We start from the raw sequence: 16,908 nt of genomic DNA on the forward strand, positions 1-16,908 counted from the left end.
ATGCTTGTCCCCGGGAAGCAAATGCCTACCCTGGCCTCAGGCCAGGCACCAGAGAGAGGAGGAGGCCCAGCCAGCAAGTCGAGAGCAGTTTTAATGGAGGTGGAGGCGATACAAAGGGCAGGGCCCACTGAAGGAGGGAAGCAAGGCCGCACTGCCTGGCCTGTGCATGGGGCCTCAGCTTGGACATCCATCCTCCACCTCTGGCAAGGGAGAGGGTGAGCCCTCAGGGCAGAGGGAGGGAAACCAGCTCAACCCCAACTCCTGGCTTGTGTCTGAGCCGGGCCCCAGGATGGAGGGGGACTGCTGGTGTCAGGGGTGGGGGTGGTCTCAGCAGAAAGCAGAAACGTCAGGTCTCCCCCACAAAAAAAAAAAAAGGAGCATCAAGAGTCCAGGGGCCCTGGCCCCTCCCACCCCCATCCCCTGTACGAAAAAGTGCAAAACATTATCACAAAAAAGGGGTCTCAGAGGGGCCCTTAGCCTAAGGCTCCTGAGGCCCACGCCCTAGCCCTGCCCTGCCCCGGACACCGCGTCCGGCGCGGTCAGGCCCTGGACCAAGAGGCCCTCACAGGTGGCCCGAGGCCGGCCCGGGCTTAGGCAGGGCCGTGTCATGCAGGTGCCCGGTGGGCACCGCCCCCCCACTCCCACCCCCAGCTCACGGCTTCCACCGCCCACTGCCTGCCCCTGCCCGAGCCTCTGAGTCGGAACACTGAGCCCGGGGCTGGCTGGAGGTGTTGGCCGGCAGGGAGGGACTGGAGTGAGGAGGGGGGAGTCCATCCTCCGTGCCGCCGGCCTGGGCCACTGCTGCCTCCACCGCATCCAGCTCCTCACTGCCTGCCTTCAGCTTGACCCGAAGCAGCGCTGCGTACGTGCCGTAGCGGGATTTCTGAGGCAGAAGGGCAGCGGTGAGCCTGCTCATCCCCCTCTGCCCAGCCCACCCCATCTGGAGCAGGGAGGCAAAGAAGGCTAGGAGATGCCAGGTTCTCGCCAACCTCTGGGGCCCCCAAAGTCTCCAAGGACTGACTGTGACCACTCACACCCCTGGGTGTTCTGGTGCCGTTCTCTGGACTCTGTAGACTGCCAGCTGTAACACCTCGTGTTCCTGGAGCCTTTACCAGAGTCAGCAAAATGGAGCCCTTGGCAGAAATCGGCTCCCTTCATCACCCTATGGGGACAGACTACTGTCCTCCCTGTCCCACTTGAGAGGAAACTGAGGCTCATGGCAAGAAAGCTGCCCACGCAGGGTCACCCAGATAGTCCCACTCTGAGCCATGCCCTTAACCACCTGTCTGAGCCTGTGCATGGGACACAGAGGCCCTGAGGGAGCAAGAGGTGCCTGGGCTGGGAGCTTACCTCAAACTCCAGATACGCCTCCTTCTGCCGCTGCTCTTCAGCCTCCTTGCCCCGGGCCTTCTTGGTCAGTTGCGTGGCCCGGTGCTCCCGCAACTCACTTGCCATGGCCTTCAGCTTGGCCTCGTGGGTCCGCACTTGCTCCTCCTAGGGGCCAGGGGAGCACGATCAGGGTTATTCTGGCAGAGACAGTGCCTTTGTGCAAGGTTTCTGAAAAGGTGCCCCTTCCTCTGGATGAACAAAGCACCCAGTGTCTGGGTTAACTGACTGGATTTCAGCCTCCACGGCCCCCCGCATCCTGGTGAGGTGGACAGCCACATCATAGGCAGCAGCCTCGAGTGTGGCCGGCCTAGGCTGGCCCCACTCCAGCGCCCCACTTGTCCCGAGGCACCAGGTGGACAGGAGGTGGGGGAGGGTACCTGGGAGAGGCGGGTGGCAGCGCTGGGTAGCAGAGGGCGGCTGAACTTCTTCTGGGAGCTGACGGCAGCTGGGAATGGGGGTGCGGAGAACATGGCAGCCACCACATTGATGCGAGTGATCCAGGACTGCATCTGCTCCAGGCTCCTGGGGAGACAGCACGGCCACCTGGGACTGGGCCAGGGATCCGTCCCGCGATGGCAGTGCTGGCTCAGGGTGTGGCCTGATAAGGAAGGAGGCAGTCCGGGGACAAGCAAGGGAAGCATGCTGGGGGTGGGGGGAAGGGGTCTGGGATGGGCCGGAGGAGGGCACTCACGGGGCCTGGAAGAGGAAGACCCGCCAGTCAGCAGTGCGCAGGTAGAAGACATGCGGCCTCTTGCTGTAGTCACTGGCCCGCGTGGCCAGCGCGTGGTGGATGCTGATGGCGTTCTTAAGCTCTGCCTCTGACAGCGCTTTCCCAGGCTGGTACTCCTCCTGTGGGGTGCCCGTCTTGTCCTGGCCACAGTCCTGTCCCAGCCCAGCCCCCCGAATCCTCTGAGCCACCCCAGCCCCACCCCTTTGGGCTGGCCTCGCACCTTCTGCAGATAGAGGATCATGCCCTTGAGGATCCCGTGGAAGTTCTTCCAGCCGCGCTTGCCCCGAGGTGCTGGCGGGTGGGCAGAGGTGGGGAGTGAGGAAGACGAGCAGGGGGGCCTGAGACAGGCCCACTCCCATCCCCCTCCCAGGCCTTCCCACCTGGCCACATACTCTTCCTGCAGTCAGGGTCCGCGTGCACCTTTCGCACCAGGGCGCCGTGCTTGTAGACTGCAGCCCCGGGCTCGGGAGTCAGGTCCAGGAAAGGGCTGGAGCCACTGCCACTGCCCCCACTGACCCTCTTGATGACCTTGGGGTTGGGGTCGGCCAGCTCAGACAGAGACCGTCTCAGCTCCTCCTCGTCTCTGCAGGTGTGATTACCTCAGAGGGGGCTGGTTGTGGAGCCACAACCCTGCCCCCACATCCAGTCCTGACCTCTGGCACCCAGGAAAGCTCTCCAGTGTCTGTGGAGAAGTGGGTGTGGGGGCTGCCCCTCTTCTCCACAGAAGGAGCCACAGAGGGTGTGGCTCTCCTCAGCCTGAGGCTCCTGGAGCCACATCTTCGGCCTCAGACTGGGTGGCCCAGGGTGCTGCTGTACCTCGCCACTCAGATCAGGGCTCCTTGAGCCAGCATGTCTCTGCCCCCATACTAAAGCTCCCACGGGTAGGGCCATGTCTGTCCCTTCCTCTCTTCACATGGACCCAGTCCCATCCTCTCCATTTCTGCACACACACCCCTCACTCCCTTCTGTGCTAGGGCATAAACGTCTGACTCAGCTTCTCAACCACACCCAGCACCAGGCTTTACTCAGAGCTTGTTGGCTAAATGGTGGCAAGAGGAGCTTCCTAGTAGTTCCCTTGTACATCCTGGTCTGCAGGCTCTGTCAGATATCCTCTAAAGGATCTGATTCCATCTTGTTACTCCCTCCTCAGAAACCTGCAGTAGCTCCCTACTGCCCCCACATGGAGCCTACGCCACATCCCACCAGCACTGTCTCTCCCACTCTCCAGGCCAGTCAGGCCTGCCTCCTCTTGGTCTCCCCACCCCATACTCCTTTCAGCCACCATGCATTTGCCTCCCAAATATCAACTTCCCTCTTTCTCTCCCCAATTTTTCCTCTCCTTCAAGGCTTGCCCCAAGACCAGTCCTCACAGAAGCTTTCCCTGATCCCACCCTCGCCGTATCCCAGTCCTGAGCTTGGCCTCCTCTGAGGAGCAGAGGGAGCACCCAACTAAACTGGGCAGTGACTGGACTCTCAGCAGATACCAGCAAGTATGAGTGACCCACCGACTGTTTAGATGAGGGCTGTACTCTTAGACCTGGGGATTCAACACTAGACCTCCTCCCACAGACTAGACTTTTCCAAGACAACTCTTAAGTCTTTCTGTTTCACTGGGGCTGCCAAGAGTAGACAACTCTGGACTCCCTAGGACCCAAGAGGGGGCTCTCCCTCTATCGGTCAGAGAATTCTGACCAGAGACTTTCCCACTTAGATTGCCAAAAAGACCTCCCTGTTTTGTTTCAGTACCCCTCCTCCCAGGCCAGTTGATACTGGCCACCTACCCAACCCAGCTTGTCAAAACAACCAGCTACAGACAAGACACAGGCCCTACATCCAGGCAGGATCTCCAAAAAAGGAAGTGAGGCAGCCTCATAGCCTCTCATAGTCTCAGCCACCTCCCCTGTCTCACAGCCCCAGGGTTCACTCAGCCCACCTCAGTGCTCTCAACCCCTCCAGGCAGCCCCTTCCTGACATCTCATCCCCCCCACCCCCTCTCCAGACATCCCCAGGACTCACATGGCCCACTGCAACTTTTCATTCTTGATGGAGCTGTACAAGGCCTGGGGAGGAAGGAACAAATCAGGGGGGTGGGGGTCGATCCAGGGGGAGGTGCACCAATGCCAGAGCTCAGAGCCCTCCCTCCCAGTCAGGGGGAGGAGACAGAACTTCGGGTAAGGATGGGCATGGGTGTAATGACCAACGACCCAGGCTGTAGAGCGAAGGACAGGACCCAGGCCCAGATCTCCCACTTGAGCTGCAGGCCAAGTGTCTATGGGAAGAACAAACTATTACCATGTGTTATTTTTTGGTGGGGCTGAGCCGTGAGGCATGCAGGATCTTAGTTCGTTGATAAAGGATCAAACCCACAGCCCCCATATCGTATTAGGAACTTGGAGTCTTAACCACTGGACCACCAGGCAAGCCCCAGTACCACGTGTTTAACACAGGGCAAGCAATTAACACAGACATCACAGCACATGGTTGATGTACAGTAACTGCTACTATCATCTTTGGGCTTCCCGGATGGCACTAGTGGTAAAGAACCCATCTGCCAATGCAGGAGATAAATGTGGGTTCGATCCATGGGTCAGGAAGCTCCCCTAGAGGAGGGCATGGCAACCCACTCCAGTATTGTTGCTGGAGAATCCCCTGGACAGAGGAGCCTGGCCATAGTCTACGGGCTCGAAGAGTTGGACACGACTGAAACGACTTAACGTGCATCTTTACTGTTGATATTGTTAAGGGTCATCCTGTTCAGATTCTGGGTGGGGGGAACGCGGCTCCAGAGGGAACAGAAAGAGCAGCCTAAGAAGCTCTCCTTTCCCCAACCACATCTTTGGCCTATTTCCATGGAATAAACCCACACAGAGCATATGGAGAAACTGAGGCCCAGGAACAGGACTTTCCCTGTCACCTCCCTCCTTGGCTAATAGAGAACACGCTCTCATGGCTCCCAACCCCAGAGCAAGCTGAGCACTTCCCCCAACCCAGACAGCCCCACCAAGCCGAATGCCAGGGTGTGCCAACCCCCTGCCCATGCCCATACTTCATGTTACTGGAGAATGGACATCAGCCTAAAGGGCAATAGTTTTAGCTTCCAAACCCTGTATACCACAAACTCCCTGTGAACTCCTGAACCAGTCCCTTCTCTCTGTGGAGTTGGCCTGGGGGACCTGCAGGGGCCTTAGGGTGGTGGGAAGAGAGGATGAGTTCAGGAGTGGCACAGGGGACCCCTCTTCTTGGGAGCGGCCAGCAGCATGGGCTCACACCAGTGCCTCCCACTGTGGGGGTGCCTCCACCAGCCTGTGAGTGGGTGTGTCCCCAGCATGTGCGGCTAAGTGTGTGGCGTGTGGTGGCGTGTGCTGCTGCCTGCCTGCAAGAAGCTGGGTGCAGTGGTGACGTCGGCACCTTCTCCAAGATGGGACACAGCCCCCCACACACCGCTCCCCACGCAACATGGTCTCTGACTCTTTCACTGTCCACCCGCTATGCCCAGCCCCAAATGCCAAGCATCTCACCTGTGCACACCCTGTCTAGGGTAGGTACACCCCACCACATCCACCCCACAGCACCACAACCTCCACCCCACAGCACAACCCAGACAGGTGCACACACAGCCCTCCCAGTACAAGCCCACCCCGCACTCAGCACAGCTCAGAGCCCAAGCCCTCACTCTTCAACTCTCTGGCCAGGACGCTGAAGTGGTCGCTGAGATCCGGCCTGAAATCCTGTATCCAGCCTCCCAGTTCATCCCCTACCCCCTCTCGGCACTTCCATTGGTCCACAACCACGTCTTCCTTCCAAAAGTCCTAAACTCCACGCGTGAGCCCCATATCGTGCTCTCACCTAGAAGGACCCTTTGGTCTGAGATCCCCAACTTGATCTCAGGGCCTCTGCTCTACCCTCTCCATCCATGCCCACCCCTGGCTACCCATGGGCTCTGTCCCTGTCGGGCTCCCCCCCCAGCGAGGCCCTCATCGGCTCGTGCCGCCTTCGACGCCTCCCTCAAGCCGCCCCCTCAGTGGCGCGCCGCCCTCAGCAACCCCCTCGGTCGCCCCCCAGCCTGGCGTGAGCTGCGGCCCCACAGCCCTCACCGCCTTTTTCTTCTTGCGGCTCTGCAGGCGGCTGACCACCAGGTCGGTGTAGAGCACGGGCTTGAGACTGCGCGAACGCTGCGGCCAGCCGTAGCACAGGGTCTCCGCGCCGCGGTGGGTGCGACCGTAGCGCACGGAGCACAGCGAGCGCGAGCGCAGCCGCCCGGCGCTGCTGTGGATGCTGTTGACACCGATCATGCTGGCCTGGCCGGCGCGCCGCGGCCCCCGGCCATGCCCCCGTCCGTCCTCGGCCCCGGACGGCCCGGACGGCCCGGACGGCCCGCGGACGGCTCCCCCGACAGCCGGCGCGAGCGGCCCGGCCCGGCCCGAGCCCGGCCCGGCTCGGCTCCCACCGAAGCACACAGCGCGCGGCGGCGGCGCGGTCGGCTCTGCAGCTTGGCGAGAGCGGGAGGGGGGCGCCGACGGGGAGGGGAGGGCGAGGGCTGGGGGCGGGGACGGCGCAACATGGAGGCGTCCGACCGAGAGGAGGGCCCGCGGCGCGCCGTCACCGTCACCGGGGAGGCGCCTGGGAGAGCCAGTAGGGGGTTCTGGGCGGGGCCGGGGGGCTGCTCCAGGGGTGCTGGGAGGGTGGGGCTGTGAAGGAGGACGCTCCTGTAGGGTCTGGAGCGCCCCCCGGGCTCGGCAGGGTTGGGTGGTGAGGAGAAAGGTCGGAACGCCTCCTGGTGGCCCTTTTTTATGGAGCCAGGAGGGGCCAAGAGGCTGGAATCACCCACCTCGCCGAGCCGCAGATACTTCAAATGCCCGTGTATATATCCCAGATCACGCTCAAACACCCCACCTTACTTACATACATCCCAAATAGCCAGATGCACCAGTTCACACTCACCTCAACTCACAGTAGAAATTCAGAGGTACACCTCAAATTTTACAGTCACATATACCCCCCTACTCATGGACACGTCATAAACCAGATAGCCAATTCACAGATATACCCCAACACACACAAACACGCAACCTACACCCCCAACTCAGATACACTTTACATCATAAAACCTAAGGACAAACACACTCCAAGTCAGACAAACCCCTTTGGTTCACCGACATCCTAAATCACACGTATACAAGTATACAACTAAACTCAGTATATATCCCAACCATTAACCACCCCCAACTCACAAAGGACAGCCCCACTCAGATGCATCCCCAAACTCAGAAGCTCAACACACCCCAAGTTCACAGACATGCCTGTGCTGTCACACGTAGGTGGTGCCCGGGGACCCCCTTGACAACTCTAGGAGTGCAGGCCTCCTTGGATAAAGCACCACCGGATCTGGTAGAGGAGTGAAGCCACGGACCAGGACACCCACCTCCTCCTCCCGTTCTACCAGCTCCAGTGTAGCTAACCCTCAGGTTCTGGCGCCCGGGCGCAGGGCCTGCCCATTAAGGACCCAGAAGCTAAGTATGTAGTCCCAGTTTCGTGCTGACTTTGCGATCTTCTAAAGCCTTTGTCCCTCTCGCGCCCCTCTACCTCCAGGTCCCCCCGGTGCAGTGGTACCAGGGAGGCCTTTGTGGCCATACACCCTGGCGCGGGCGCCATACACCCCAACTCAGTGAACACTGTAGGAGGGGCACTAATGAAGGCAAAATACAGAGTCCAGGGCCCGCTGATCACGTGTTACCCAGACCAGCTCCGCCCTCCCCCACGGCCTGCGGGGATGACGAGAGCGCATGCTCCGGGAGAGCCAGTCCCTTGGGGGCTGGGGGAGGGGGCGGTCCCCCGGCTGAGTCACTAGAGCCCAGGCTTCCACAGCAGGAGTTGGGTGCTTGCAGGCCCCTCAGCTCACCCGCCTTGGAGGCCTGCTGTCAGGTCCCCTGCCCCTCCCCTCTGGCCACCTCTGCCCTGCCCCAACCCCCCACCTTGAGCAGCTCTCTGGGGAAGTCGCCGCCTTCGTTGAGGCCTTCCAGGTTACCGATGAAGTCTCCGCAGGTCATGCGTTTCCCGATGTTCTATTGGAGGGCACAGAGGCCTGTCAACTTGGTGGGGGGATGGGGGGGGGCGGTCCTTTGCCTCCCAGGCCTTGAAGTCTCCGAACGGGGTTTTCCCATCTCCCTCCCCCCAACCCCCCACTCACGTGGCCGTGGAGATCCGTATTGAGTAGCATGAGGGCGCAGGTCAGCGTGTGCGCACCGTCTAGGGGAGAGTTAACATTTAGCCTCGGCTACCTCCCAAGGGATCTTCCCACAGCTCCCTTCCTCTCTCTTCCAGTTCATGCCTTGCCCCTTCTCGGACCCTTTTTGGCCCACAGTCACACTTTCGGAAGTCCTGGACCCCATTGGCAAACTCCTATGGAGCAAAGACCTCTCTCCTCTAGCAAATCCCTCAGACAGGACTTCTCCCCCTTCTTAGGTCACCCTACCTAACTCCCTAAGGTTCTGGGGACAGCCCACTGCTCACACCCAACACCAAGGTTCCTCTGTGTCTATGCATTAAACACAAGCAGCTGGGCCCCACACAGTTATGCAGGCCAAACAGAATCCCTACTCAGGTCAAGCACTGTCTTGTACATATATGTGAACAACGGCATGCAAACACACCAGCCACGTGCCTCTTCACAGCACACACTAGCCTCTGGCACTGTACCTGCCCACACGCACAGTTCCTCATCCGTGCAGCCATGCCAGTATTGTCTGCATACATGCATGCTTCCATGCCTGCAAGCTCGTGCACTCATGTACTTCTGCACACACACTCATTCCGCTTTGCATAGATGCAGTACCCATTTGCCTTCATGACCAGACAGGAAAACCCTGACCCTGGCCTCCTCACCCTCTGAGGACAGGGCTCCAGGATTACACTGGAAGTATCTCTGGGAGAAGTGGGCCAGCACACGCTCCCGTTCCTGGGTCTCACCCATTAAGGCCAGCTCCTTGAGAAACACCCTGGGGAGAGGGGAAGAGGGGGCATGTCACATCTACTCAAGGTCCCCTTACCAGGCAACTCTGGCTCTTGGCCATGCCCAGTCAGCTTGGGAAGAGTGACTTCAGGGCAGTTTAGAGGAGGCACAGGGCTCAGGGGAGGCATAACTGAAGCCCTGCACACCAGGCCTAGAGAGTAGGGCCTGCTTTCAAAGGGCTGGACACCCACCTGAGAGCTTGGTCCAGAGTCATGCCCGTGAAGACAAAAAACTTCAGGTACTCGCCAGCCACAAGTTTGCTGAAGTCATTGCTGTGGGCAGGGCAGAGAGACAGGTGGAGTCTCAAGGGCAAGTGTCAAGGGGCCAGGTGGGGGTAACATAAAGACCTGGGGGTATCAGATATAGGGGATGTGGAGGTGCTGCCCACAGAATGCATTCCCTCTCCCCCCATCCTCAATCCCAGCCCAGTGTCTTTACTTCTTGCCCAGATGCCGGGCCACATCCGCCTTCCTGAAGCCATCTAGTCGGTACAGCCTCTTAGCGAGGCGCTGTGCAGCCTCCAGGTCTGCTTTCTGCCCATTGGACAAGGTGTCAGTGCTTCCCAGGGCCAGCCGCTCTGTGCTGTCCAGCTCTGAGTCCGAATCAGACACCAGTTGGTTCAGGGGTGGTTCACTGCCAGGGTAGAACACCAGCTCAGAGGTGAGACAAGCCCTCAGGGGCCATCCAGATGCTTCCTCTGCCTCCAGACCCAGTAGACAGAGAAGGAAAGATTGGGACATGGGAAAGGCATTTTTCTTTTCTCCAGAGGAGATTCTTTCCATCAGCCTAATCTATCATTACCACCTCTCTGTGGAAGTCCTGCCTTAAATCTAACGTGCATCCATCTTGCTGCTGTGCAAGTTTGGGCTGCTTTCCCCCAAACTCCCTAAGTTTGCTATTAGACATAGATTACCCTTCCCCACACTGGCCCTACTCAGGGCAGAGTCCTGTCTCTCTGAGAATAGGGCAGAGATAGGATAGATGGACTGCTAGGGAGGAACAGTGGAGGGTCAAACAAAGATGTGAGGCAGCAGGGACACTCTCCTGCTCCTACGTCTTTCCTCTTCCCGCCTTTTAGCAAGAGGAGTCTCCTCCATGGTCCTTCTCTTCCACCCACAAAGAAGTAGGCTCTGGGGTAGAGGGGATAGGGGGTCAGAGCACACCCCCTCAGCCCCTGTCTCCTCCTCCCTTCCCTTCCCACCCCAGCTGCTTTACTCACAAAACCACCTGTCACCCCAGAGACAGAGGCCAGAAACTCCTGGTTGCTAGGCAACCCTGTCTCCCTGGCCACCCCCTCCTGTTGCCATGGCTTCAGTGACTGAGAGGGTAGCTGGCAGAGGGGAGAGCAGAAAGGTTAGACTGGTGAAAGGACTTCCTGGGGAAGGGTGAGAGACTCCAGATTGGAGCGGGTAGGCGACATGGGAGAGAGGAAATAGGAGAGGCTGGTGGCTGATTCTTTGGGAGGAACCTCCAGGCTGTGGGGTGGGGTAAGAGCAAAAGAATTCTAAGCAGGTTAGAGGCTCTATGTAAGGAGGGAAGCAGCCTTCTAGAGAAAAAGGGCAGTGTTCTCTAGGGATCATTCCATCCTGAACCATGGTTTTACAAGTCACTGGGTCTGAGACCCAGGCAGCAGGCTGTAAGGGGCTCCCACTCAGAGCCACTGGAAGTAGTCCTCCAAATGGGAAAACACATCTGTATCCCCTAACCACCCAGTCAGGAGTCAGGAATATAAACCACATTTTCACATTCAGGATCCATCCCTTGGAGCAACTGTTCCTGGGACCCTAGGGCCTGAGGTCTGAGGAACCAAAGGAATCACTCACCTGCCCAGGGGTGCTGCCCCCAGTCCGAAGCTGTCTTCTGAGTGGCAAGGACTAGGGGGATCCCTCCCTGGGGTCTGCTTGGCTCCAGCCTCTGCCTCCTCTTCCTCCCCTCTCTGTGTCCAAGGCCCATCAGCAGCAGAGCTGGTACCAGAATCCGGTTCAAGAGGAGCAAGTGGGGCAGGAGCAGGCGGATCAGGCCTTGGGGCAGGGGGTTGGGGAGGCAGCTCAAAGGTGAAAAAGGGGCTCTGGGTCGGGCCAGGTGAGGCCAGGGCCTCCAGCGAGGCGAGGCTGGTGTAGGAGGTGCCCTTGGCCCGGTGTGACTCCAAGATGGCTTCAAACACACAACTGAAAGAGTCAGGCCCATCAGCCGAGGGGCTGGTCCCAGGTAGAAAGGGCAGAGGTGACTTGAGAGGCCCGGAGTGAGGCATTCGGGTACCTGGCCTGCAGGGGCAGGGAGAATCTCTGATCAGGGGCCTAGAGGACAGCTCTCAGGTATCATTTCACTGAACTTTCACACCAACTCTGTGAAGGGGATTATCATCTCTTTTCACAGGCTCCCAGCCCCTCCCAAAAGCTACCTGGCTCAGGGCTCCCCACCACAGGTTCACCAGGCTATACAATGCCCCAGAACACCCCAGCCCTACCCATCCCCAGTGCCCAATCCCTTTCCTCTCTCACTCCCTGCTAATCTCCCTTTCTCCTCCTTCTCCCTGATCCTCTCCCCTCCTGCCATTCCATTTCTATTTCTGGCAACATCTTAGGAGAAGAAGATGAGGCTCCAAGCTGCAATGGGGTGTGAGACAGAGAGGAAAGCCCCCACACTCCACATTCTCCTGCCGGGATCCAGGATCTAAACTGATGCTCCCAAGCCCCCAAGCTTGATTCTGGCCTTTCACCCTGCCCCCCTGTCCTTCCTTAGAACCCCTTTCTTCCTCTATCCTGTGTTCCTACCCTCCTGGGTTCTTGCTGATGGTCCCCCACAACCCCAAACCCAGTACTCTGCCATGCCACAGGCTTAGGTCCAGAATTCCGTGTTCCACCGCCCTGTCGGCACTCCAGCTTGGTCCTGACACTCCCAGCCCCACCCTTGTCTCTATCCCAGTCCCTTGGAGCCCAACCCTGGCTCAGGGTCAGTGGGAAAGAACAAGTCACTTTCCTCTCCCACTCCCCCACTCACTCACCGGGCCCCTTCTGAGGCCTCAAACACTTCGTCGTCCACATCCTCTTCCCCACCTGCCTCATCCTCGTCCTCATTGCCACTGCCCAGGCTGGGGTGAGGGCCAAGGCATGGGCCAGGACGTGGGGCAGGTGGGCGGGCAGTGCCAGGCAGGCCCTCAGAGCTGGGCTGACTCTCGATGGCCGAGTCAGCCTCTTCCCGCTCAGTCAGCACCTCATCGATGTCGGTCTCGCGGTAGCACCTCAGGGGCACTGTGTCCAGGTCCGTCTCGGAGTACTTGGCTGCTCGCCCCACAGCCACCCCAGAGCCCTGCCCTGAGCCCACCCCAGGTGGAGATGGGGGGGCCTGCTCTGGGGGCTTAGCACCTGCAGTGTGCATAGGCATCCGGGTCAGCAGGTTACTCAGGTCAGCTCCCTGTCCTGATTCTGTTCTCAGAAGGAGCTCTCCCCCACTGCCTCATATTGGTCCGAATTTCTTTCGCTGTCTAACCACCATTCCTTCTGCTATAGACTCAGCTTGTTCCTGGTAAGGCTCCTTTCAAATCAAGTTCTTGTCAAACAGTTTTGAGGGGCCTGAGGGAGACCAGCCTCTTTACTCCTCCAAGGAATGGCCCTTGATATCTTGCCATTCCCCTCCCTCCACTACCCAGCTGCCTCCAGGTGCCCAAACCAGCTGCCATCCCCAACTGCTATCATAACATGGATGGAAAGACTGAGGCTTAGAGAGGCATTAGCCGACTCAGAAGCCCAGGAAAGGACTGGGGGAGTTTAAAGGAAGGCTCCCTAGCATACCATGGCTCCTGCGGAAAAGGCCCTGTCCTGTTCCCCTGGCCTCAGTCCCAGGCCTTACCTGAGCTGGGGGGATCCAAAGAGCCATAGAAGAATTCCCATTTGGCTCGAGCGATTCTCTGGGCATGAGAGGAGACTTCTCGTGGTGAGGACCAGATGTCCCCCTAAGCCAAGGAGGGAGTCATAGACACAGGCACCCAGAGAGAAAACCAGAAATACAAAGACACAAGAACACAGGACAAAAGCACAGAAGGGAAAACATACAGGACAGAGGTACAGAGACATAAGGACAAACACAGAGAGCAAGAAGGAGGCAGATTTAGCACAGATTGAAGAATTCAGAGTGATAGGCCCAAGATCACCAAGGAGATAAGACAAGTCTTGGCCTTCGCTGGGTGTCTGGGGTTGCAAGGAGCCCAAGAGAGATCACATACCTGGTTCAGGAGTCCAGTGTCAGCAGGTCCTCGGAATAATGTGGCCAGGTGCTCAGAGGGTCCCCCCAGCCCATTGGGGAGAGAGGAGTAAAGACCATCTGCTCCAACCTGCGGTTGAGTTGGTGGCCCCTGTAAAAGGCCCTGGGTCCCAGGCCGAGCTGAGCCTCCTCCAGCTGGTAGCGGGTCTGATGTGGATGCTTCTAGCCTCAACTTTTGATGGGAGCCAGGCCCAAGGGCTGGGGTGGGCCTGGGAGGAGAGACCCCACCCAGGTCCCAGCTCCGACTCAAGCCTCCAGGAGCTGGCAGCCCATTCAGTGGCCTCACACTGGCCTTCTCCACAAAGCGGAATATGACCACAGAGCTCCGGGCCCCTGGTGGGGGCTGCCCAGTGGGTGAAGAGGGTGCCCAAGGTGAGGGAGCAATGCGGGGTGAAGGGGGGCCACGCAGAGGTGTACAGGGTGCTGTCACACGTCCAAGCTCCCGACTTCGGGGACCTGGACCTGCCACTCGCCGGAGTAAGGAGCCTGTGCTGCCATACATGCTGGCTGGGGGGCTCTGGGGCACTGGGCCTTCGGGGAGCCAGCGGCGTGGGCATCGTGGTGGGGAGATGGCACAGTCGCCTTCCGAGCAGAAGCGCATGGCACCCTGGGCCATGCTGGGGCCGGGGGTCAGGCTGGGGGGGCAGGGATGGCCAGGCCAGGTGGGGAGTGAGCGGGCAGCATGCTCTTCAGACAGGCCTGCAAGAGAGGAAGGGGAGCAGGGGGTGAACTTCTAGGGAGTCAGGAGGATGGGAGAGCAGAGACAGGGAGGGGAAAGCAGATGGGGCCACTGGGCACCAGGGGTCTAGCCCACCCCGGGAATATGGCAGCACTGATCCCACCCCTGGGGGTGGTAATCAGTCCTCCTGCTGGGCTATTTCCATGGAGGCCTGAGAAGAAAAGAATTATGCCCAAGTGGGCCCCTGGCTGAGAAGGCAATGGCACCCCACTCCAGTACTCTTGCCTGGAAAATCCCACGGATGGAGGAGCCTGGTAGGCTGCAGTCCATGGGGTCGCTAAGAGTCAGACACGACTGAGCGACTTCACTTTCACTTTTCACTTTCATGCATTGGAGAAGGAAATGGCAACCCACTCTAGTGTTCTTGCCTGGAGACTCCCAGGGACGGGGGAGCCTGGTGGGCTGCCGTCTATGGGGTCGCACAGAGTCGGAACACGACTGAAGCGACTTAGCAGCAGCAGCAGCAGGGCCCCTGGCTCCTCTCCTTTCTGCCTGGGGGCCCTAAGCATCACCCTGGGAGAACCAAGGAAGCTATTTCAGAAGCTGAGTGAGCCCAGAGTCACTGTGGCATTTTGGAACTACTTCTGGTGGGGGAGGGGGAAGACTGCTACCCCACCCTCAGGATCAGAAGTATGAGCTAGCCATCATCATCATCATCCGGTCAGGGGCTTCCCACAGAGAGACTGTGGGAAGGGGAGGGGACTCAGGCCTCCTGGAAGGAGAGGGAGGAAGAATAGGGGTAGTATATAGGGACATGAGAGGCTCAGAGGCACAGGTGAAACTCTAATACATACGTGATGAATGGGAAAAGGATATTCTTGTTCTCCATATAGGTACACACACATGCACACACACACGTAAGGACAAATAATGTCAGTATACAGCTAACACGTTCATAGGCAACACCCTCCAGCACACACAGACACAGGCACACACACACATTGCTCAAAGACACACCCTCATACACTCAGTCATAACAAATATGTGTGTAATGGAAAGGCACATGCTTGTTTTACACACACACATGGCAATCAAACAGAAACACACAAAGAGATACCCAAATATACACACAAGGCCCTCATTCCCCAAGACACACAGAGACACAGGTATATCAGACACTCACAGAGACCTACTGGTCACAATCAGACACAAATACAGATGCCTACTCACACACATACTTAAACAGGGACATACACCCTCTCCCCTAACCCCTACCAGTCACTGGTCTCTGAGGGGAGGCGGTGGGGCTGAGCTACACCAGACCCCTCTCCCCATCTCTCTCTCCACCCCCAGGGACAGATCTTGTCCAGCCCAGGATCGACCATAAAGGGGTAAAGGGGCCCCTGACGGCAATGCAGGGTAGGGGCAAAGGTCCAGAGCAGCAGCCTTGCCAGGAAGGCTTCTGAAGCTCAATCGGGGCCCCATGTGCTCTCAGTGCTGCCCTGGACTCAGCCGCGTCAGTACTCACCGCTGCTTGCCTGGAGCTGGGGCCGAGAAGAGGCAGCGGAGAGGCTGGGCCCAGCTCAGCTGTGAAGGCAGCGCGGCTCCCGCTTGCTCCCGCTTGCTCCAGGCCCGCCCGCCTGTCAGTCCCTCCTTCTCCCCCCTACGCGCGGCTCAGAGCTAATCCCCCAACCCACCCACCACCGCCCCCCCGCCCTCTCCCCGGGCCCTAAGCCCCAGAGGCTGCCCCCACTTCTCGACACTAGGTCCCCGCTGGGCTCTCCCGCCAACCTGAGACCCGCCCCTGAAGAGGGAGAGGACGTATGGAACCTCTGGTCTGTTCTTCAGACCCTCACATGCCCCACCCCAATCGTGTCCACGTCCTTCTCGTCCACCACCCCCTGAGCCGCACGCGGGACCCAGCTGCACACGCGTGTCCCGCTCCAGACCCCACGCGTGTCCCTAGGAGGTTGCCACATGACCTGTTATATGCCACACGCGCTCCCGCCCCCACGAGCACGCGGCCGCGCCAGCACACGGTATGGGTGTAGACTGGACCTGCCCCCTACATCCAAGAGACCATCAATTTATGGAAGAAATATCCAGAGAACCCGGCCTCAACCCCTCCGGAGGTTCTGAGACTAGGACTCAGGAGACACAGCCCTGACCACTCGCCCAGGATGCAGGAGGAGGGATGTTAGTCAGACTTCAAAAAGAACTTCCTTGCTGCCTGAGTTAGGCATCTTGCCATCTGGGAGTAAGAGGTTAGACGGAATAACGCCTGGATTAGACGAAGTGGGAGACAGGCAACCCTTGTGCCCTTGGCCAAGGTAGAAGCGGGCCCGGCTATTTTAAGAAAGCGCCGCTAGAGTTACTATGGCAACTGCTCTCCTTGGGAACTCCAAGGCAGGCAAGTAGTGACCTAGGAAGGAAGAAGGGGTCTGTTCGAGCGGTCAAGGGGCGCGAGAACGTGCGAGGCGGGGGTGCGCGGGGCTCACCGCGGGGAGGGGCGGCGCGGGCTCGGCGTGGTGCTGAAGGGGACAGCGCCAGATTTGTCGCACTGCGCAGGCGCAGAAGCGCGAACAAAGCTGGAAGGGGGAGGAGGCGCGCGGCCCGAGGAGGTGCGCGCCCACTTGACTCTATCTTAGCAGAGATCTATCCTCCCAGCTACCGTTCCCCAAGCAGGCGGAGGAAAAGGGAGCAAGTCCCCCACCCAAACAGATCTTCTTTGGTCCTTCCCCGCTGCTATTTACTCTCTTCTCAGCAGCATGGGAGTGGGGGTGGGGGAGGTTGGAGGAGTGTGAAAGGAATTCGGGGAAAAACAGGATGCCTGAGTTCTCT

The 16,908-nt window shown here is 59.1% G+C and overlaps 1 protein-coding gene across 3 annotated transcripts; it reads right to left on the bottom strand.

Moving 5' to 3' along the window:
- Positions 1-73: 73 nt before the first annotated feature.
- Positions 74-16,627, bottom strand: PSD (pleckstrin and Sec7 domain containing). Of its 3 annotated transcripts, none has more exons than XM_024985634.2 (17): positions 16,566-16,627; positions 13,351-14,087; positions 12,978-13,080; positions 12,133-12,493; positions 10,952-11,392; positions 9,567-9,761; positions 9,320-9,400; positions 9,002-9,114; positions 8,307-8,365; positions 8,092-8,181; positions 4,136-4,179; positions 2,500-2,702; positions 2,340-2,410; positions 2,081-2,238; positions 1,767-1,911; positions 1,351-1,494; positions 74-883 (listed from the first exon to the last, which is right to left on the bottom strand). In XM_024985634.2, exons 2-17 carry the CDS (start codon positions 14,002-14,004, stop codon positions 653-655), a joined length of 3,093 nt encoding a protein of 1,030 aa, XP_024841402.1. In that variant the 5' UTR covers positions 14,005-14,087; positions 16,566-16,627; the 3' UTR covers positions 74-652.
- Positions 16,628-16,908: the final 281 nt, after the last annotated feature.

This window comes from Bos taurus, chromosome 26 (genome assembly GCF_002263795.3).
Source record: "Bos taurus isolate L1 Dominette 01449 registration number 42190680 breed Hereford chromosome 26, ARS-UCD2.0, whole genome shotgun sequence".
Classification (NCBI taxonomy): domain Eukaryota; kingdom Metazoa; phylum Chordata; class Mammalia; order Artiodactyla; family Bovidae; genus Bos; species Bos taurus.

What these genes read in the sequence shown, in the direction of transcription:
- PSD (XM_024985634.2), bottom strand. Translation starts at nt 14,004, where the DNA reads ATGGCCCAGGGTGCCATGCGCTTCTGCTCGGAAGGCGACTGTGCCATC. An exon ending in GGGGCAGCACCCCTGGGCAG is followed by an intron (nt 9,762 to 10,951) that starts GTGAGTGATTCC and finishes CTACCCTGGCAG; the next exon opens with TGAACCACCCCTGAACCAAC. An exon ending in CAGGAAGAGTATGTGGCCAG is followed by an intron (nt 2,411 to 2,499) that starts GTGGGAAGGCCT and finishes CCCACCCGCCAG; the next exon opens with CACCTCGGGGCAAGCGCGGC.